Source organism: Aquila chrysaetos, chromosome 9, assembly GCF_900496995.4.
Source record: "Aquila chrysaetos chrysaetos chromosome 9, bAquChr1.4, whole genome shotgun sequence".
In the NCBI taxonomy this organism is placed as follows: domain Eukaryota; kingdom Metazoa; phylum Chordata; class Aves; order Accipitriformes; family Accipitridae; genus Aquila; species Aquila chrysaetos.
The window spans coordinates 31,794,431-31,815,861 of NC_044012.1; the positions used below are offsets into that span (position 1 = coordinate 31,794,431).

Consider the following 21,431-nt stretch of genomic DNA (forward strand, 5'->3'; position numbering starts at 1 on the left):
ACTTGCTCTTGCTTTCCATCCAGTGAGATGGCAAGTTCAGCCGCTCACCACCGCAGCTCAGCCGGCTCCTCGCTGCAACACCAGTCTCTTCTGGGTGGTACCAATTGAATTGTATATTTTAAAAAAATTATTATTAATATTCCCCATTCCCCCTCCCTCCCATGAAAAGGGGCATTTGAAGCTTTTCTTTGCTGGTGGTGGGATGCCAGACCATACACCCTGCTACTCCCAGTGTCACCCACCAGCTCTGTGGGGTCCCCATGGGGCTGGGTTTGCAGAGGAGCCCGGAGCCCGGTTTGGTGCTGGGTTTTTTTTTTGGTTTTTTTTTTTTTTGGACTGTTCTTAACTGGTTGCCCATGTCTGTGCCCCTCTCTAGGGCTCCTACGGGGTGGTGAAGCTGGCCTACAATGAGGATGATAACACCTACTATGTGAGTAGCGCACAGCCCCAGACCCCGCAGTGAGGCGGGTGGGATGGGGATGGATCCCCTCCACTGACTCCCTGCCCGGCTCCCTGCCGGCCCCATCCCGCCGGTCCTGTTTTATCCTTGATTTGCCCTAAATCCCACATTTTTTTCCCCTCTTGCAGGCAATGAAGGTTCTCTCCAAAAAGAAGCTGATGAGACAGGCAGGCTTCCCCCGTAAGTGGCACAAAAGTGTTAGGGTGGGGGATGCTTTGGGGACCCCGGGAGCTCATTCCTGACCAGACATCCCATCTTTACCTTTCCCGCAGGCCGCCCGCCGCCCCGGGGGGCCAAAGCTGCCTCTGAGGGCTGCGTGCAGCCCAAAGGGCCCATCGAACAGGTCTACCAGGAGATCGCCATCCTGAAAAAGCTGGACCACCCGAATGTGGTGAAGCTGGTGGAGGTGAGCGCCGGTCAGCCCCTTCCCAAAACCCACCCGGAGCGTGAAGGAGCCTGGATGTTGCAGGGATGGGCTACACGTTGGCTTGGGTGGAGGGGAATGACCACAGAGGGACTGGGATGGCCATGGCAGGTCCTGCCTTTGGCAGTCTCGTGTTTTTCCCTGGTTTAAAATGTTTTTTTATTCCCACCTCCCAAAAGAGGATTTTTTTCCTTGCCTGCCCAGAAAGGAAAATGCAGCAAAATGTTGCTTCCTTGGAGGAAACGTGCTCAAATGGGTTTTGGGGAGGAACTGGTGTTTCTGCGGGTTCTGCAGTGCAGCCGCCCTGCCCTCTGCCCACTGACTGTATGAAACAGTCCAAAAATCAAGAATTAAGGATATATAGGCTGGAGTGTATTTGACTCATGAGTCAGATGATGCTTCCTGTGTAGTTTAAATATTTACTTCCTTGAAGTACAGCTATATCTCTGGCCTCTTTTTTTTTTTCCCCACCCCTTGTGGGTAGAAGCTTGGAGATTAGCAGACCGTGCTAATGGTGCAGATGGTGCAGAATTGAGATGGCTGCTAAATACAAAAATCACAGTGTTTAATTTGCAAGGTTTTTTGGTGCTGTTTAATTGCCTTTCTGCTTCTTTCGGCAGGTCCTGGATGACCCCAGCGAGGACCACCTGTACATGGGTAACTGCCCACTGCCCTGCGGTGCTCGCAGGGTGCCGGCGGGATGAGGGTTTGCTGGGCCAAAGGGTTCCCCCTGTGTTTTGGGGTGGCTGCGTGGAGGGTTGGGTCTCTCCTCCAGAGCAGGTATGGCCTGGATGTGCTGGAGGATCAAATCCCCTCAGAGTAAATGGGATCCAGTCTGGGTTCAGAAAGGAGATAGGAGTGCTTTATAGCACTTTATAGGCTTTAATTTGACATCAGGGCAAGCTTTGCCATGAGAGGCACCAGCATTTATGTTAGCTTTGAAGCCAGGCTGCTAGAAAGAAGCTTTATTTCTTTGGCTTCGAGAACAGGGCACATGTTAATTTTCCACGGTACAAATGAGCCACTTCCCAACCTGTCTTGCAGACTGCAGTGGTTTGCTTGATGTAAATACACACACTTTCGGAGGAGGCATTTTTTTTCCATCATTTATGTTCAGCCCGTACTAGCGGAGGAGCGTGCGATGCCTTCGTGGCCAAGCGCAGAGGTTTGCTCGAGGTGTGGGCCTGGCCTTGGTCTTGCAGGCAAACTGAGGGTTTCAGGGTGCCGTGCAGGGGGTGTTTCGTGACACTGAAGCTGCAGCACAGAGGAGGTAGTTGGCAGCATCCCCTTAATTGGAGACAGAAGCAGGCAAAACGGCATGTGCCTTGCATAGTATAGCACCTCCTTTTTTTAAAAAAACTATATTGTTTTCATCATTTTTGTCATAAAATTTTGTGCTGGGACTGTCCTTGCAGGAACTCTAACTTGTAAGTGATCAGTAACCACTTTTTCTTTTGTGTTTCAGTGTTTGAACTGGTGAAGCAAGGGTGAGTACTGAATTCCAGATTTAAACCTACTAAAGCATGAACGTGAGATGGGTTTGTGGGTGACACAGCTCGACCACCTGAGGCGGGCACGGGATGCAGAGGCAATGGGGAGGTTCATGGTGTTTCCCCTATGGGTTTGGGTCTCCCCTATGGTCTCCCCACCCCAGTTACAGCTGTGTACACCCTGTATGCGCCTGCGTTCGGGACTGCATGCTGTTGCCGGGTGGCGGCAAAGCCTCCAGGACCTGTTTCGGCACATCCAGATGGGGAACGAGCTCCATTCTCTGTTGCCTTTGCAGCCCCGTGATGGAAATCCCAACCCTGAAACCTCTCAGCGAGGACCTGGCTCGGTTCTACTTCCAGGATCTGATCAAGGGTATTGAATACTGTAAGTATCTGTGCAAAAACGATGGGATTTCTTATTTTTATTTTTTTCTAAACACCTGGGGCTGGACTTTCTGCTGGTGTTCGGTGCCGTTTCTGGTGGCTCATGCTACTGCACAGGGGTTTTTGAAGCTAGGGCTGGTCGTGATGTTAGCAGAAAGGCTTACACCTGTGCCGGGGCTTCATGGCTCTTTTACTGCAGTCCAGTGCTGCTGCTGAATTGCTTGTTTTTCCTTTGGCTGCAGTGCACTATCAAAAGATAATCCACCGGGATATTAAACCTTCCAACCTCCTTGTGGGGGAAGACGGGCACGTCAAGATCGCCGACTTCGGAGTCAGCAATGAGTTCAAGGGAGCCGATGCCCTCTTAACCAACACGGTGGGTACCCCCGCCTTCATGGCCCCGGAGACGCTCTCAGAAACCAGGAAAATCTTCTCTGGAAAGGTATTTAATAGCAATTTGAGGGGTTTTGGACTAATCTTCCTTGTACAGGCTGTCTGTTGCAGATCTAACTATGCTTTCTTTCCTCTGCAGGCTTTGGATGTCTGGGCCATGGGGATCACACTGTACTGCTTCGTGTTTGGGCAGGTAATGACATGGATTTTTCAGCACTGTTGGTGGTCCGGGGGGGTTTGGCGTATGCCTCCCACGTGCCAGGTACACGCTGGGTTTTTGCTTCCCACACCCCTGTTTGAGCAACGGGGTATTGCCAAGGGGAGACGGGGTTCTGTGGGTGGAAATGGGAAACTGCCTGTCCGTGGGATGGGTGCAGCCAAAAGGGCCATATTTCTCTTTTTCTCCAGGGAAGAAATTCTGTGCCTGGCCAGATTTTTTAGGAAAGGAGCTGTTGTAGTAATTTGGTCATTTTTAGTCAAATGTTATTTTCATTGCATTTAAAAGAAGTCATTGATATAATAGGAAATCTTCTGGTATTTCCCTATAACTGGCTCCCTGTTCTCCTTCAAACCCTACGAGATCCTGATGCTCGACTGCCCGCCCCACTGCTGCTTCTTAACAGAGGTTGTTGCTTTTCTCATTGCTCTTTTTCTTGGTGGTAGTGCCCTTTTATGGATGAAAGGATCCTGAGTTTACACAACAAAATCAAGACCCAAACGTTGGAGTTCCCAGACCAGTAAGTACTCAAGAAAAAAAACCCAAAACCCCTCAGCCTTTATTTTGAAGCTCATTGGAGCCGTTTCTCAGGCACTGCCTGGGTGGGGCTGGCCCTGCTCTGCTGCGGTTTTGCAAAACTCAGGCTCTGAGCCCTTCAGTTGGCCCTCGGCCCTGGAAAACTTCCTTTGCATTAAATGGGAAGGCAACGTCTCTTGGTTTGCAGTTGCCGAAGAAGGAGCGATTGAAGCTGCAGAGGCGTTCAGGGGAATGGATTAACCTCTGCAGTTGCTGCCTGTTGGGTTTCAGTCTGGGTGGAGTTGGTGTCGGGCTCTCCCAGCCCCGTACATATGGGATCATGCTTTGGATTGCCCAAAAAGGAGATATTTTGCTTCCATGGGGGGGTTGGGGAGGAAGGGCTGCGTGGCACCTGGGTGCACGAGTACCCAGAGCCGCATCCCTGCCAGGGCTGGCATCCAGCCCCGAGTTGCCTGGGAAGGACCCGCAGTAGCTGGCAGCAGGGTGAAAAAGGGAGGCAGCATCCAGCCCCTTCCCCGCCTCATCTCACCCCTCTCCTTTCCCCAGGCCAGAAGTTACAGACTTCTTGAAGGATTTGATTACACGGATGTTGGATAAAAATCCCGAATCTAGGATTTCGGTCCCAGAAATCAAGGTACTGACCCAACCCCCTGGTGTTGGCTGTGGCTTCACTTGTCTTGGGTTCTCCTTGCTCGGCTTTTTTTGGGAGTCAGTTTGATCGCGCCAGGCTAGGTCCTCCCCCTGTGCCCAGGGCCCCTGGGCAGGTAAGTCCCAGCTCCTTCCCCTGCTCCGGGACCTGCTCAGCTTTGGGACCTTTGGTGCCTACAGAAGTCACAGGCAAAAGGAAATCCCCTGAGTACAGTATTTCCTCTGCTACCAGGAAAGTACTGTGCAACAGCCTTTCGCAGGAGATTTCTGGTCCTCTGCCCCTGCGGGAGCCTGGAAGGGCCGAGAAGCTGAGAAAATGGAGACTAAGGTAGGGGGAAAGGATTGCGGGGGAATTGCTGAACCGTTTTGTGCTCCTGCAGCTGCCCAAGACGCCAGGTGTGTGGGCAAGGAGAAGGAGGGGGTTCTGCCTTCTGTCATGGATTTTCAGGTCCAAGACTAGGGCTTGGTGGGTCTCCCCATCACTACTGCTCATACGTACGGTCTGGAATAAATCGCTCCTGCCTCTTGGCGCTGTCTCATCCGTAAGATGAGGGTGAAAATAGGTCTCCTCCTCTAAAACCCACTGAGATGCCCAGTGCTGTAAGTCACCGAGGTTATTGCTCGGTTGTGTAGATGGGGCCAGTGCTGGCTCTGGACGAGCCATTTTCTGCTCCAGGCTGAGCCATTCCCAGCAGCACCAGGCTGAGCTGGCTCACCAGTGAAATGGCATGTCTCTCCCCTGCTCCCTGGTATTTCAGGAGCTCGTAGGGGCCATAGTTTGGGCGAGGAGATGCGTTTGCCAGGCTTGTGTTGTTTGAGTTACGAAAAAGAGGAAATCATTCCTGACAGGCTGTGTTATTAATTGAAGTTGCACCCTTGGGTCACCAAGAACGGCGCGGAGCTGCTTCCCACAGAGGATGAGAACTGCACCCTCGTCGAGGTGACGGAGGAGGAGGTGGAGAATTCGGTCAAGCACATCCCCAGCCTGGCCACTGTGGTGAGTACGAGGGAGGTGATGGTCTGTGGGCACACACCAGGGTCCGTGCTGCCTCCTGGGTAGGTCCAGAGCAGCCGGAGGTTGCTGCTGAAGGGCAGAAGCGTTGGGCAGGATTAGAGCAAAAACTTTCCCTCTCTCGGAAACAAGCGCTGCAAGATGGGGTCTCAGCGTCTCGCTGAAGGTGGCCGTACCCCACAGTGCGGGGCAATATTTCAGAGCAGTCCCAAAGGGACCCATCAGTGGGTTGCCAGTCTCCACACTTGAGCTGGCTGCCTAAATATTTCTGCATTTGCTCAGGGTAAAAGAACATCTGGTCCAGGACCTGCCCGCGGCTGGGAGGGGGTGTTTCGGCCAGGCACAAGGAGCTCCTGCCCTGCTCTGCCCAGCCGGCCATAGGGGCTGCCGGAGCTTCCCGGGATGGAGATTTTATCTGGGCCATGGCACGCACCAGCCCCCGCCTGGAGCTATTCTTGGTGAATTCATCTCATCTCTTTTCAAGCTCATATTTTTATTCTCTGCAACCCGCTGTGGTGGTGAGAACCACAGTGTAAGCCTGCCCTGTGTGGAAAGTGAAATCCTTTTGGGGTTTGAACCTAATGATTTCTTTAGGTGCCCACTAGCCCTTACGCTAGGAGAAACAGCAAGCAACCATTTGCAGTTCCCTGGTGTGGCATTATCTGCCTGTAGACACCCAGGCTGTGATTTTTGGAAGTACAGGTCTCCCTTTGAAGCTCCTTTTCCATCTCATGGCTGTGCCCACATCTGGCTCCATTTCTGGAGCTCTCTACCTGTTGTGGTTTAACCCCAGCCAGCAACCAAGCACCACGCAGCTGCTCAGTCACTCCCCCCCACCCAGTGGGATGGGGGGGGAGAATCAGGGGGAAAAAAAGGTAAAACTCATGGGTTGAGATAAGAACAGTTTAATAGAACAGAAAGGGGAAAAAATAATAATGATAGTAATAACAATAATAAAATGACAATAATAATAATAATAATAATAATAATAGGATTGGAATATACAAGTGATGCACAATGCTCACCACTCACCAACTGATGCCCAGTTAGTTCCTGAGCAGCGATCCCCCCCCCCAGGCCAACTCCCCCCAGTTTATATACTGGACATGACGTCACATGGTATGGAATACCCCTTGGGCCAGCTGCCCTGGCTGTGTCCCCTCCCAACTTCTTGTGCCCCTCCAGCCTTCTTGCTGGCTGGGCATGAGAAGGTGAAGAATCCTTGACTGGGTATAAACACTACTTAGCAACAACTGAAATCATCTGTGTGTTATCCACATTCTTCTCATACTGAACCCAAAACATAACACTATACCAGCTGCTAGGAAGACAATTAACTCTATCCCAGCTGAAACCAGGACACTCCCGCTTCGGTACCCTGCAGAAGTCTCTTCAACCGCAGATACGTTAATATGCAAATGTGCCTTGCGCTGCTCAAGCTGAAAAAGCAGATCCTGCTTTAAAGACATCACCATTGATGAAAGGGGTTTCCCCTTTCTCCTGTTCGGAGGTGACTTGCAGGGGTGCAGCAGAGGACACCTCAGTGCTCCCAGCCCTGTTGATAATCCAGGTGTGTTTAGCACAGCTCAGGGCAAATGACCTTTTACTGTGACTCTTGCCTCTTAAATAATGCACTGCCTCCAGGCGGATCTTGTATTTTCCCATTTGCATTTGTTCTTCAAAATTATCCTCCAGTGCCTGATCTTTGTGCATCCAACTGCAGGCGTTACCGCTCAAGTACGAGATTCACGTGGCTTCGACTCTCGCATAAAATGCCTTCCGCCCCGGGACCCTGCTGGCATGCGCGTTTCAGATGTGTAAGGGCTCTCGGTGCACCGTGGTGAGCAGATAAATCAGGCACAGAGGGACGAGAAGCAATATCAAATGAAGCCAGGGGTTCCCAGAGCAGGATTCACATGCTGAGGCAGGGTCCAGTGCTGCTCATGCTGTTCTCTGCTCCCACCAGCAAAATAATTTGGGGGATGCCCAGGAAGAACTCCGACGCTTGCTCTGTTCCCAGCAGTCTCTGACTGCAGCTGACACTGGGTAACTCTGCATTTTGCAGCCAAAGCTAGACAAACGGCCAATTTTTCAGCGTGGTTTTGGTAAACGTTAAGGCCAAATTGTGCCGGTTCCTTCCTTCCCCTCTCCCTTTCCAATGAATTCTTCTGCCAGGTAATTGTGGGGAACTGGGAATTTACAGGTTCTGGATGCAGTAATCAGTAAAACCTACTTCTGGGGAGGAGAAAATCTTCCCAGACTTGGCTTTGCTCTCCTTTCCAGCTTCTCACACCTAGTGTAGCTCTCATTGGCGTGTTCAGTTGTTGCACCGTGGGTTTCAGATGAGGATACAGCCTCTGTATTAAGCAGCTGGAGACTTGTAAAGACACTTCCTTCTGTTTTTTGTTTTTTGTTTTTTTTTTTTTTAAACAGGAGAAGTTTGACTTGTTTTCACTAGTTTTCTTAATTACTTGGGCATGAGGGCTGGATGTTCCTGTTGCTCTTGAGTGAAAGGGAAGCATCCCTGACAAACTCCTATCTGGTCTTGCAGATTTTGGTGAAAACGATGATCCGGAAGCGATCCTTTGGGAACCCATTTGAGGGGAGCAGGAGGGAGGAGCGGTCGTTGTCTGCCCCCGGGAACCTGCTGCCGTAAGTGTCATCACCTTGCCTCGGTCCAAAAAAGATATTTGCAGCTTGTCTTAATGCTCTGGAAATCACTGCAAAGCACAGGAGGAGAATTCGAGGAGTTGGGCTTTGAATGTTTTGGGGGGGGGGGGGGGGGGGGCCATGTTCACACACCCTCTGTCTGACCCGTAACTGCTTTGTGGGATGATTTTTGTGGCATATCCTGCCCCTCTGCATCTTTTTATGGCCCCTCCAGCCTGTGACAGGGGAGCTGGGGGGAGATGACATGTGCTCAGGGTCCCAAAGGTCCCGTGGTGGGGAAGGGGCAGATGCTGGTGTCTCATTGCTTGCTTTGCCTTTTTCTGAGTCGCTCAGCAACTGCTTTATTTCCTTTTAAAGCAGGAAACAAGGCAGTGAAGATAATCTGAAGTGTAACGACTTGCCCAACGTGGGAGAGGAGGAACTTCTTTCGTGAACATCAACTTTATGGTTCTGTTGAGCAACTTGGTCCAGGGCACCTTGTTAAAGTGTGCGGCTGAGGATGAGCGACATTAACAGAGCCTACACCAAACACAGCATGACGTGGCGCTATTTCAGTATAATGCTGGATGTAGAGCTTACATAGCAGCATGTTACAAGACATCCGACTACTTGTCATAAACATTGAACATCTCCAATCGCTTGGACTGCTGACTTCTTGTGGGAAAGGCGCTGGCTGATAGCAGAAAGGTGAGCTATCGTGTTGAGCAGCAACAGTGCTTTGCAAAAAAAAAAAAAAAAAAAAAAAAAAAAAAACAAAACAAAACAAAAAACAAACGAAAATGCATTTGGAACTGCTTTTACCTGGTTTTAATGCCAAATAATTTCCGGGGACTAACGCCAGCATCCCAGGAGTGTTGTATGCCCATCGCATAGTTGGTGGGCACACGCAGAAGGGTGAAGCTTTTGCCAAGTGGCATACACAGCAGTAAAACTACACGTGTGCACTTTGAGAGTTCACAACCTACCGGAAATGTTGTTGCATCTATTTCTCGTCATTCTGGTTTGTTTTTAATTGACACCTTTTTAACTGCATGGGAACAAAGCAAAAACCCACCTTTTCAGCTTTTTAAAGAATGCCTACCTTTGTGAGCCAAGTTGTATTAAACAGCATCTTTGGGATATTCAGAAAGTGAGGTTAATTACCTTCTAAGGTAATTAACGCCTTTTCTAAGGTCTTGGTGTGACTAGGGCTTGGTAGGTTGCGTATTCAGTGTGTGAAGGGAAAAGGTATTTAAGGGCTTAAGTTCAGTCTGAACTATTTTTGCTGCAGATATATGAGTGAAAGGTGGTGTTTAGCTGAATGTTTGTTTTGAACAGCAGAGGAAGCACTAATAACAGTTTGTTTCTAAATCTTTTACTTGATTGAGGTAGATATATTATTAAATATAAAATTCAGGGTAAAATCCTTCACTTCCATGTACATTACATGGTTTACTACAATTAAAAATAATACAACTTATGCTATTTTTTAAGTATAGACTTAGGGCTTGCTTAGAATTTAAGATCTTAATGAAATACTTAGATTAGCTAGTAATTTTCAAAGAAACTTTTGTTTTCCAAACTCTTAATCTGGATTTTGGGGCCAATGCTATGTATTTTTTGCAAGTTCGTTACCAGTAATTTGTGAATGCCTGTGGATCAGAGGCTTGTTAGTAAATTAAGTGTATACCTAATTCATGGGTTGTTTCTTATGAAGAGCTCTTTCACCTTCAGTCAGATTACTCTGATTATTTTGTGGTGCTTGTAAAAAAATAATAATCTACCGTGTGGTGGGAGAGATTCTGATGTCCAGACTCACTTTCCCAAGTTCTCTGTGCTCGGACAAAGCTGGAGAACAGCAGAGTGTGGGTGAGCTGGAGAAGAGTCAGGGTTTGCTTCAGGAAAGGGGTCACGGTAAGTACAGTTGTTTTAAGGATGGAGCGTGGGACAGGGAGGGGGGAAAGGTCTGACTTCTCTTTTTAGTCTGATGTGGTTGTGTGACCTTGAACGAGGCATTTAAAAGGATGGTGTACCTGAAAGAGGGGGAGGATTCAAATGTCCCAAGCATGTAAGGGACTGCTAAGGCATAATTCTTTGCCCCGAGGAAGAAGGCACTAGGAGAGACCCAAGTATTTTGATTAATGGTAAGATCTCTGCCTGCTAACCCTGGCCATGGGTGCCCTGCCTTTAGGAAGTGACTGTCCCCTTGTCTTCCTTCATCTTGGGCATCGCAAGCAGCAGTGTGCTGAGGTCCTTGGCCTCGCTGTAGTTGGACCTGGCTGGGTAATTCCTGGTTGGGACAGGTCGTTGTTAAAGCCAGGACAGCATTAGCAAGTGTGCAGGTGCCTACACAAACTGTTCCTTACATCTTTTGATCACTTAAAGCAATGCTCCCCCTAAATGGCAATTTATTACCGAAACATTGTGCTGCTGGCCTCTCTCTAAAGCCAGTGACGATGGTTCGTGGTTTAGGAGCAGTACTATGGAGTTTGGAGCCATAAGACATGCACTGTTTTCCTCCCATTTTAGTCCGAGGCTATGCCAAAGCCCTGCAGCTTCAGCTATGGGAAAACCAAACAGGTAACTTGGGTGCCAGCACTACTACAGCCACCTGCTCGCCCTTTCCTAAACAGGACTTTTCACTGTGGAAATGTGTGCGAGTGGGCAGCTTGGTTCTCTAACCCTGTAAATGGACTTGTTCTGCCAAAAAAAAAAAAAAAAAAAAAAAAAAAAAAAAAAAAAAAAGGGGATCTGATTATTTGTAGCTGGTGCATAGTAATGTGTGTGGTGTGTTTTTGTTCGAGGTGAGTTGTAGAGATGCTCTGTGCTGTGTATCTCCGGTTTGTGATTTGTCAGGTGCCTAGCGAAACAGTTTACATTTACCAAACAAACAGGCTTGGCAGGTGCAACACAGCTTCTAAACAGAATAAGCTGTACCAGTTCCTCGATGCCCAGCCCCATAGTCACTGGGCCTCAGATATTACCATAGATCAGTGTCTTACGGCTAGCATGGGCTTGGTTTGTAAGGATCCTAAAGCTCAGCGCTTCCCTAAGGCGTGCTCCAAAATGATTGTCTCAGTGCCAGCTCCAGTAGGGCTGCAGCCAAATGCACATTTCTGAAAGAAACTCGAAGTAGATTTTTCTTGTTGATTAGTTCTGTTGAAAGCATAAAGTGTGGCTGTGTGAGGAAGATCTATCTAAATGCATGACCTGTTAGAGAAGCTGTACTGTATCTATAAATCCGCTCAGTTCCCTAGCTGCTGTTCCATAGTAGTGAAGCTAGCTTTTTTTTTTCCTTATAGTGAAGTAAATATTTTGCTTGTGCCTTGGAACTGGGCTGTAGCTTGATTTCCCCAACTCCCTTCCTTTCAAGCAAGCCCAGTGCTGACTGTAGGCTTAATGCTGGGTACTAAGCCTTTTTGGCTCTGAAAGCACACAGGAAAGTGCTAAGGGGAAACCAGGCCTCTTGTCTGAGTAGTTTTTCTTGGTGGTCCCCTCTTACCTGTCAGGCAATTGATCTGTTTCTTTTCTAAGGTCCTGAACTATTGCTGATTTTTATACTGTTTGTTTAATGATCAAGGCTTGTGGTTCCTTCCTACCCCTTTATTATGCATTTAACTTTATCAGGTGTATCAAGTTTAAATACTGTGTATTTACCACTTTTAAATTATATTACCTAAGAAGAAAGAAAAAAACCCCAACAATTAAGTGTTTTTCCACACAGCTGTTCAAGCTTCTCTGTACAAGTTGAAATAAATGACATGCAACCAAACCCAGAGTTAGTTGATCAAGTGGAACCATTATCCTGTTTGACTGGTCTTTATCACGCTATGAGAGTTTGCTTGTTGGAGGAGGAGCCTGAAAGCACCTTCTTGTGTTAGTGAAGTCTGGTGCTCCACCATTACTGGGGATCCTGGGCTAGACGAGACCACAGTGGCTGTAGCCACTGCATAATACAAATTGAGCCATTCACATGCACAGACTGGAGCGCTGACTCTTGGAAAGGCACCGTCTGAGTTGGGACACTCAGCTTAGTGCTCAGCAGCAGTAGGCAAATAAAGAATAAAACAAAACAGTAATGCTGTAGCAAACCCACTGCGCTGCTGGGAAAAGGCAGCAAAGCCCCAGCCAGGATGCTGGAGGTATGGAATATATCCCAGGGCTCTGTAATACTAGAATAGGTTCAGAGAAAGGAAAGAGCTGTACCTTGCGTGCCAGCGTGATCACTAGAGGTGCTCAAGGCTATGTGAAGATAAAAGCCAACAAGTTTGCTTAAATCAAATTGTGTAAACCCATTAAATGCAGCAGCCCAGGCACAGGGTCTGGGTGTGATGGTGAAAAGCATGGGAGGTATGCCATGGAATAAGAGATCTGTTCTTCTGAGCAGTAGGTACTAGCATTTGGCTTAGGCCATGCTAGGCTAACCCACCCTGTCCTCTAACTTTCAAGTCTTTTCCCCTGGATAGGGTTTTAATGCAACAGACACAGACAAGGTGTTAGGAGAACCAAGGTGGAAGAGAAGCTGTCGTTGCAGCAGTACTCTTGCCGAGAGAATCAAGAGGCAAAGCTGACAGCAGCACTGGCTTCAATAGCTCCCCAGTAACTGTTGGTATCTGTGTAAAATGAAGACAGTTCACCGACCCTAACCTTCACCAGCCCTGGAGAAAAAAGAAACAAGCAAAACCCAGCTCACAGGATTCCAAGAGGGCTGAGAGAGAAATATTTTATTAAAAAGAAAGTAAATTTTAGGGTAGTACCATAAGAATTAGACAAAACAGAAAAAAAAAATTCTGTAACCAGTAAGCCATTTACCATAGTACAATGGAAGCAGACACTGCTTTGTCTTGGTCTGTGGCCACTGGAGCTTGGAGACACCATTAAATAGTAGGCATAGGCTCAGCTAAGCATCACAATCCTTCAGGGCCAGGAAAAGTGATTTAACAACAGCAAGGAGCTGCTCTCCCAAGGTTAGGCAACGCCTGGCAAGGGACCATGTTCACTGTAAGGAAGAATCTGTACCTATTACCCTTTGCTCTCTGCTACCGGTGAGCTCAGGGAAAGGAGGACTGTCAAAATGACAATGTCAGAGCAGTCCCTGTCCCAAGCTTAGCCCGTGCAGCGGCCTGGCATAAAAGCACAATTCTCCCTGTGTGCTTAGTGCAATTAACCTGGAAAGACAGCAGACAAAGAGCAGATCCGTTCTCCTCTCTGAGCATTAGCTCCAGCCAGCAAAAGTAGTGAAGAGTAGTGAAGAAGGTCCCTTTCTCAGGTTTGTTCCCCTCTTCCTTCCAGTGAAGAGAGGGTGGGTCTCATGGCAGGGTCAGAGTAACATTCACAGCAGCAGTTTACAGCAGCAGTTGCTGCTGTAGCAGCAGGAGGTCAGGAGTTTGTTCCATCTGTCTCACTGACTCCCTGCAAGGATGAGAGATTACAGTTCTCTGCCAGAAAACTCTTCTTTCTCCCCCTTCCTCTCACATAAAACCCTCTGCACAGGCAAGCTGCTGTCCACTACCCAGACTTTACTTTTCCAGTGCCACAAGGTCTTTTGATTCAGAAATCCACCCTCTGCAGCAACACTTTCCACCAAGCACAGGGCTGTAGGGCCAACGTCTACCCTCAGCACCAGTCAAGCAACCCCACTAAATCCTTCTACTGGCCAAACAGATCATTTGGATCCTGGAGGGAGCCATAGCTGTGGCTGTCAGCATACCAGTCTCAGAAAACACCAATCCATTGAATGAGTTCGATCACAGCAACAGGAACCCCCAAAAGCCAAGAAGGAAGGATTTGGTGGGGACAGAGCTGTTGTCTGCAGCTCTCAGAAGGCAACTGCCAAGGACTGCAACCCAAAAAAGTGGCGCAGTGGGAGCATGACAAGTTCTTGAACATACATTTCCCTCTCCAAGAGTGGTTGCCCAGGAAACATGACAATATTTGTTTCTAGTGCTCCTCCCTGCAACAGCTTTGAGGTAAAAATTAGCTTCTCTGACGAAGACAAAGTTTCCTCAGAGCTGTGGTTCAAAGTCTCTGTTTGATGTGGACTTTCTACATCCTGTTTCGGAATCTCTCCAGAGCCAGAGGAAGAAGCAACTTTGCCTTCACCCTGCCTTCATTGATGCTTACCAGTTCATAATCCTCCACATATTTGTATTTCTTCTCCCGATAGTAGTATTTCTTCTTCATGCAATACAGAACAACAATGTCACACAGCACTGTTGCCTAGTGGAGATTCAAAGAGTTTGAGACAATGATCCTCAGAACTGAGGCACTAATCCAGAATTGAGTCCAAGTGCAGGCAGTGTCACTTACCACGCCAAACAGCGCTAAGCCAGAGCCAATGTTAATCATGGTAGGAATTACATCAAATTTTCCCGCCTAGAAGACAGTTACAAGGGTGAATATGTTTTTCAGCATCTCTGAAAGACCTCACCACAAGACCTCCAGGAATTAAGTCACCCTACCTTTCCAAACACTATGATATCAAAGCGGATGCCATAAGCTTTGACAAGTGTCCGTGATTCAGTGTCATTACTATCCTTGTAGTATTTCGCAAACCTGGAGAAAAGATAGGTCAGAGCTTAGCTGGAAATTTTGAGGTTGCTTATGTGATCATGCAACATCCAGGTGTGTCCCCCATCCCAAGAGGATGGGCTGAACATCAGTACTTCCAGAGACGAGCCCCAAATGATGGAGGGAGATTTCATGCAGGCAATCACATATAGGAGAAAAGCCCTGAACAGGCGAATTTACGACAGCAGTTAGCACAAGCCAAATCAGGAAACTTGCAAAGCATAGGAAGGGGAGAAAGTTAACCTTAGTAGTGGAGCAGAAGGACAGACGGGGAGAAATTCAGCTACACATGAGAATCGGCCCCCTCAGACAGAGGCAAGCAGGAGGCTGCAGGAGTGCAGGCAGCCACGAGAGGGCAGAGGCGAGAGCAGGCAGCGGGGGAGGCAGCACAGCTCAGCCTGGCAGGCAAAGGCTGTTCCTTGTCCCGCACAATGTGACTCACGGGCAAAGGATAGGGAAAAGGGATGAGAACAAATAAAGAGATCAGACTTACTCCGCCACATGGTTGACTAAGCCAGGAGGAAGCAGGGAAGAGGGTGGAAAAGAAGAGGAAGGATTGGTAAGGGGCTGCACCACGGTCTGGAATTAGCAAGACCACTTCAGAACCCACACAAGCCGGGCTGCAATATCCTCCAGCTGGTCTTGCCTGACACCCCAATACCTGGCAGGCCTGGCACCTCCCAAACACACACTTGTGCTGTCTGCATGACAGCAGCTTCTCAGTGAATTCATTCAAGTTCCACCAAAAGAGATCCCCGGTGCTAAGTGAGAGTTTGTGTTTCTAGAAACAAGCATAGCCCTGAGTGATGTTTCCTCATGAGCAGGACTGTTGCAAGGATCTTGGCAAGGCGGCCAATCCATATTATTATAGCTCTGAGTCTGGATACAGCCAGCTACCCGGCTCTGCGCTGGTGGTTTTACTGGAGGTGCTGGACCTATCCATACTGGCCAGAACGTATACGTGGTGGTGTGTGCCAGAAGGACACTCCTGGTGCAGATATGGTCTTCAACTGACAGAGCCACTTTCTAGTCTTTCCCTCATGCATAGCAAAGAAGGTGCTTCAGTCTCCCACCCCCACACCCCAGCGCCCTCAAATACTGCCCTATCAGCACACCCTGAAACAGTCAGTTCTCACATCGCCATGCCACAGGAGGCTGGCCCAAATGGCCACCCAGATGCTGATGCAAGTATGACTCAGACACTCTGATGCAATCAGTGGAGCTTCACTGACCTTCCCCCTCTGCTGTGATTTGCACCCAGTGAGGATCCGACCTGCTCTGTTTTACAGCATCAGAGAAACTCTCCAAGTTTTACAGCACCATTGAAAGTCCAAGGACTACCTGCAACTGCCAGAGGAGTGCAGGCAGCCCGTAACACTGTGCCAGTGGCAGACTGAGCCGCAAGGACACCAGGTACCCTCCATAGCCACATTACCTGAAGTTGTAGCCAGGCGAGACGGTGTGGGCAGAGTCCTTGTTGTCGAGGCGCCGGAAGGAGTACTTTGGCACACAATGGGAAGCAGCTCTGTCAAGGTTGCAGTCCCAGTTGATCTGCAGTGCCATGACTCCACCCTGCCAAGTGAAGGAGAGGAGAAGGTGAGCAGTCCAAGTGCCTGGCCAGCCCAGCACTAGGCTCTCTGCTGACCAGGACCCCGATTTACTGGCCCTTGTCCTAGTCAAACACTCTTTCCCCCCTCTACAGAAGGGCCTTGCACATAACCTCACCCAAACAAGCCAAGGCCAGTTATTTGTTAAGTAGAATTGACTCCAGTCTGTCTGGCCAGAGCAGCTCTCCATTCTGCAGCTACTGTTGTGTCCTGTGGCTCGTGCCACAAGGCAGAGGGGGACAACCACCTCTTCTAAACAGCTGAGGCCTAAGAGAAGGGTCTGCAAATACCTCCACAGCCATTTCCTGGAAGTTCTGCCCTGCAGCTTCAACTATTTTCCCTAAACGAAAGATAGGGCAGAAGGGATCTGTCTGGGAGTCATAGATGCAGTTCTTGAGGTAGGTGGAGTTGATAGTGGGGAGGATGTTTCGCCTACAGGGGAACAGAGAGAGAAGATCTGTTGCATCTGCTTCCACTCCTCCAGCTCCCCTTACTGTCCAAGAGAGCAGGCAGCGCAATGCCCCACACACTATTTACTTGCTGAAGTTGAACTTGGGGTACCAAATGTTGTTCTTCACCAGAATGGTGAAGTTCTCAGATTCTTGCAGGAACGCTGGCCTACAAAACAATAGGAAAAGTAAGTTTCACTTATATTTTCACAAACAGGACTCTGCAGAGTCCTCGGTGATCACCTCTTCAGCTTTTCCCAATAGTACCTCACAGGGAGAAACATCAGCTGCGTACTGCTAACCTCCTCTCAGGAGGGCCACCACAGAGTACGAAGACAGAGCACTCACTTGGGTATATGATAGTCATCCTCCACAGGGCACCAGGCAAAGACTTCACAGGTCTTAACGCTGCTGTTGTATGGTACACACTCCCCAGTCTGGATGCCTGGAAAGACATGTGAATAGAGGTACTACCAAGCAAAAATACAGAGGCAGTATTTGCCCTGTGATATCTCCTCACTCCATAAGGTGAAAGCAATCTGCTCAGAGGTGAAGTGCCAGTACCAAGGTCCCCATTATCTTCCATTGCAATTTGTAGTGCAATTTCAGAGAAAGAAGCATCGGGTCCTTTTTCTGAGTCAAATCCTCATCTATGTGAAATACTGCTTCATGGACTCAAGGTTCTGAAAAAGCCCTCACACTGTTTGCTAACTCACCAAAGCACACATCTATCCAGCATCCACCCAACACAGTCTAAGCCCATCTGCTCGCCCAGAGAAGAAAAATGCAAGCTTCCCTTTCAGTTCCCTTTGGTGTGAGAGAATGAGAACAAGGAGACTGAAGTGAAATGCTGCTTCCTTCACAGGAAGGAAGGCACAGCACAGAGGTACCACAACACAGACTGAAAGGAGCCCTTGCAGCAGGCTTCTTACCATTGCCGTGGGTGCTGATATATCCTGGAACACAGTCCTTCTTCACTTTGCACTCTGTTTTATCATCTGGAAGCTGGAGAGGAACAATAATTACACTAAACTCTATGAACTCTCTCCCCAGCACTCCAACGCACACAACGCAGGATTAAAGCAGATCCTGTACCTACCTCTGGGCAGTGGCCTTGGCGCTGGTTCAGCGTGAGTATCACATTGGTCATGACAAACACAGTGTTCTCCTCCTGAACGTGCAAAACAAGAAGGAAATTCAAGAGTGACAGTCTGCAAAGAATATCCAAGGCACTGCCCCAAATGTCTTTGTTGACAGAGCCCAAGTGGCGCCACAGAGGGGGCTTCCTTTGGACAGTGCTGATGTAGCACTAAAGGAGCAGATTCCCACATGTATTACCTGATGCTGCTCCCTTTAGGCAGAAGAAGGACTGTTGGACTAGCAACCCTTTTTGTCCTCCCACTTGGTCCAAATTTCCTCATTCACATTATGAAAACAGAGATTACACAGCTCCTCAGGGGACTCACAAGGCAGGAGCAGAAATAAGGCTCTAGCTGCAAGTCTGAGCACAACTCCCACTCTTTTTTTTGCAATATATCTATTAGAAATTTGACCAGTCCTGGTTTGTTTCTCCAGGGAGCACCACTTCCATTATTTGCAGATCTGTACAATTCGGGATTTGTTGTTTGCTTCTGCTCCACTGATACACAAATATGATCACTCTGCCAAAATCTGGCTAAATCTGTCGCTTTTTTCTGCACCACATCTCACGCAGAGTGACCCACGACTAGCAGCTTGGCCATGCCTGCCAACCCTGAAGGCCGCCACATATTGCCCACACAGCGCAGATTCCCACAGACACAGTCAATCAGTAACTACAGCAATACCTCCTGTTCAGTTCCGGATCGAGTGACTTGCAGGGCTATTCCTGGGGTTTCTGCCAACAAGTTAACTTTGAGTTGTTTGCTTAAGAAAGCAGTAAGAAAGAGGATATGCAGCTATGGTTGCAACATTTTCCTGAAGCCTGCAAAATTCTCCCTCCTATACAAGCACACACACAGACACACTTTTCTTGAAACAAGCTTCCCCAGGGCTAGGGGTGCAGGTGCTCAGCATGATCTGCAACAAAGCAAAGCTGCTTCATTCTCTCCTATCAAGACCATGCTAGAGGCGAAGCTGCTCCAGACCTCAGTGGACTTTGGCAGAGCAGTAGCTGTTTGTTAGAAAACCCTCCTTCTGCATGTGAAAGTGACTGATACCTGAGGAGGGATAACATAGTCAGCTACATCCCAGATCCTGGCTCCCAAGGTGGATGTGTTTGTCAGCGTTACTCCTTTCACCTTTGTGGTCACAGAACTGACCACAGAGTCTGTTTCCTGGTAGCCCTTCTCCCACACAAAGACCCAGCTGCAAGAAAAGGATTGCAAGAAAGAAACAACAGAAAACAGGTAAACACCATAAACCAGCACAGGCAGTGGGAGTTTCTCCTCTTTTCAGCTGTTACCTGAAAGGGGCGGTCCAGATAGTTTCATAGTGTTTCCCTACAAAAGGGTCACAAGATAAGCAATCTCCCTTCTGATTTTTTTTTTTTTTCCCCAGAGTGGTTTGGCAGGGAGTAATTATTGTTTTTATGCACACCCCCGCCGGGTGAACGACGATCACCCTCCGGGACGGTCTCTGCTCCTGAAGGGTCCTGTCCTGTCTGCAGCTGCCTCTAAGCAGCCCTACAATCCCAGTTCAGGCCGCCCAGTTAAGCTGGCCCCCCACCTGCTTGTCACCTCTTGGTGTTGGCACCCACGACGGCTCCCGCGGGCGAGCTCCGGCCTCCCCTCAGCCCCGCGGCGGACGCTTCCCGCCACCGCAGCCCAGCCCGCGTCTCCCTGACAGAAAAGAGGGTCCCGGCGGGCGGGAGCTGCCTCCCCGCCTCGTCCTGAAGGAGGCGGCCGGCTCCCGCCCCTCAGCCCCACGCCCCCGGGGGGTTCCCAGCGAGGAGCTGCCCTTCCTGCCTCACGGCAGCCACCCCCCCCCACCCGCCTACAGCCGCGGTGGGGCTGCGGGCTTCCCCCGACCGCAGCCCGGCGGGGAGGGGACGCAGGTCGCCGTCCACCCAGCACGCCCGCTCACCCGATCACGTAGGCGAGGATGGCGAGCTGCACCCCGCGGTTGATGAGCCCCACTTTGCGGCTCCGGATCAGCACGATCCGGGGGGTATCGTACTCGAAAAGAAAGCTGTGAAAAGCCCCGCACGACACCATGGCGGCGGCGGCTTCCTGGAACGGCGGGCGAGCGGGAACCCCCGCACGCAGGGCAGCGGCTGCCGCAGCCCCGCGGAACCACAGCGCCCCGAGGAGCCCGGAGAGCGCTCCCGCAGCCCCGGGGCTTGTACCGGCTCGGGCTCTTGATTACCGGCCCCCACCCACGCCGGCTGCCGGACAGCCGCCGGCCCTGCCCGCCGCCGAGGAGGAGGCAGCGGCTGCTCGGAGGAGCCGCAACCTCTCCCCCGGCTCTCTTCGGCTGGGAAAAGGGGTTCACCGCCGCCCTGACCCCTCTGGGGCTGCCCGGGATAACGCGGGGCTCGGCAGCCAGGGCAAGGCTCTGGCCTGAGGCCTCCCCGCTGCTGTACCTCTGCTGTGCTCGGTACGGGGTCGGGAAGTGCAGGCGGGGGGTCATCCTGAGGAGTATGCTCTCACCGTAGCTGCTAAATCTGGGGGATTTTTTCCTATGGTACTCATTGTTAGCAAGTTTATGGGGAGTTTTTCACCTCCATGCTGGCCAGACGTGAGTCAGCTGTTACCTGGAAGTCTGCTGCTGTCAGCTATGTGCTGAGTCTTGGCTACTAAGTCTCATACAAAAGCTGGACTGATCAGCTCAGGCAAGGGCCATCCTAACACCAAGACATAACCTGCAGCCATCTCAGGGCAAGGACAGAGCACCTGCCTGCAAAAGATAGCAGAAACATATCTAAGACTGTCACCTTCCCATCCCCAATGAGCAAATCCTTTATTTATCCTCTTGCAGAATGAATCTTCGCTATAAAAGCAGAGATCTGCATTACCTAATTCATGCACCTTCCACCTGATGCTGAGCTGCCCAACAGAGTGCTTATTTCAGAAACATCACCATAACCCTCATAATAGCAGGTAAATAATGAGAAAGAGATGAAGTGAACTGACAAACTGGCAGTGGGAATTTCTGACAGTACGAAACTTTTATTAAAGAGACTTTGAGTCAGCTGTAGATTAGTAAAACGCTCTATTTATTACAAAAACAGTCAAAACTGAAAGGACCAAAAAAGGGGGGGGGGAGAGGATAAGGAAGAACATATATACAAATGTGAAAGGAGATTAAAATCACAGTCTTAAGTGAATATTCACTGTAATTCTTCCCAAAAGGAGAGTCGGTTCATGTGTCAGAACAGGAATGCATTAATGCCAACTGTAATGTTTTCCCATTCTAGATACATAAGATGCTGCAATATGAATGTTAATATGATTAATGCATATTACAACTGAAGATATAAATACAGTTGGCATAATCTGCCAGCAATATATCTTAAAATATATGTGGGAAATGGAAATGGCAAACCGATGGGTTAGCTCAGGAAGAACAAAGCTTAGTTGAAAGGAGTGCAGAATATACATGTTAAAATCCT

At 49.4% G+C, this 21,431-nt stretch overlaps 2 protein-coding genes and 1 long non-coding RNA gene across 13 annotated transcripts in view; 1 reads left to right on the forward strand and 2 right to left on the reverse strand.

Moving 5' to 3' along the window:
- The window catches only part of LOC115345426, a 23,231-nt gene extending 16,850 nt beyond the window's left edge, over positions 1-6,381 (reverse strand). The window contains exons 1-2 of the long non-coding RNA XR_003924823.1: positions 6,339-6,381; positions 5,134-5,136 (exon numbers count right to left, since the gene is read on the reverse strand). This is a non-coding gene — a long non-coding RNA (uncharacterized LOC115345426). The remainder of the gene's footprint in view (positions 1-5,133; positions 5,137-6,338) is intronic.
- CAMKK2 (calcium/calmodulin dependent protein kinase kinase 2) overlaps positions 1-11,986 on the forward strand; it is a 19,185-nt gene extending 7,199 nt beyond the window's left edge. For 5 of the 11 annotated variants that reach the window (XM_030024096.2, XM_030024095.2, XM_030024094.2 and 2 more), the window contains exons 5-18: positions 377-430; positions 589-640; positions 733-866; positions 1,505-1,541; positions 2,350-2,371; positions 2,671-2,759; positions 3,001-3,200; positions 3,291-3,344; positions 3,815-3,888; positions 4,452-4,539; positions 4,786-4,881; positions 5,422-5,550; positions 8,117-8,217; positions 8,593-11,986. In XM_030024096.2, the coding sequence (XP_029879956.1) occupies positions 377-430; positions 589-640; positions 733-866; positions 1,505-1,541; positions 2,350-2,371; positions 2,671-2,759; positions 3,001-3,200; positions 3,291-3,344; positions 3,815-3,888; positions 4,452-4,539; positions 4,786-4,881; positions 5,422-5,550; positions 8,117-8,217; positions 8,593-8,668 (1,206 nt within the window). In that variant the 3' untranslated portion in view covers positions 8,669-11,986. Of the gene's footprint in view, positions 1-376; positions 431-588; positions 641-732; positions 867-1,504; positions 1,542-2,349; positions 2,372-2,670; positions 2,760-3,000; positions 3,201-3,290; positions 3,345-3,814; positions 3,889-4,451; positions 4,540-4,785; positions 4,882-5,402; positions 5,551-8,116; positions 8,218-8,592 lie in introns of all 11 variants that reach the window. The other 6 variants (XR_003924818.2, XR_003924819.2, XM_030024098.2 and 3 more) reach the window with 6 other exon arrangements.
- Positions 11,987-12,923: 937 nt separating this feature from the next.
- On the reverse strand, positions 12,924-20,114 carry P2RX4 (purinergic receptor P2X 4). Its single transcript, XM_030024101.2, has 12 exons — positions 19,904-20,114; positions 19,039-19,186; positions 17,940-18,011; positions 17,773-17,845; positions 17,189-17,285; positions 16,929-17,009; positions 16,682-16,823; positions 16,220-16,356; positions 14,676-14,769; positions 14,524-14,589; positions 14,338-14,433; positions 12,924-13,626 (listed from the first exon to the last, which is right to left on the reverse strand). The coding sequence occupies exons 1-12, from the start codon at positions 20,032-20,034 to the stop codon at positions 13,594-13,596; spliced, it is 1,170 nt and encodes a 389-aa protein (XP_029879961.1). The 5' UTR covers positions 20,035-20,114; the 3' UTR covers positions 12,924-13,593.
- Positions 20,115-21,431: the final 1,317 nt, after the last annotated feature.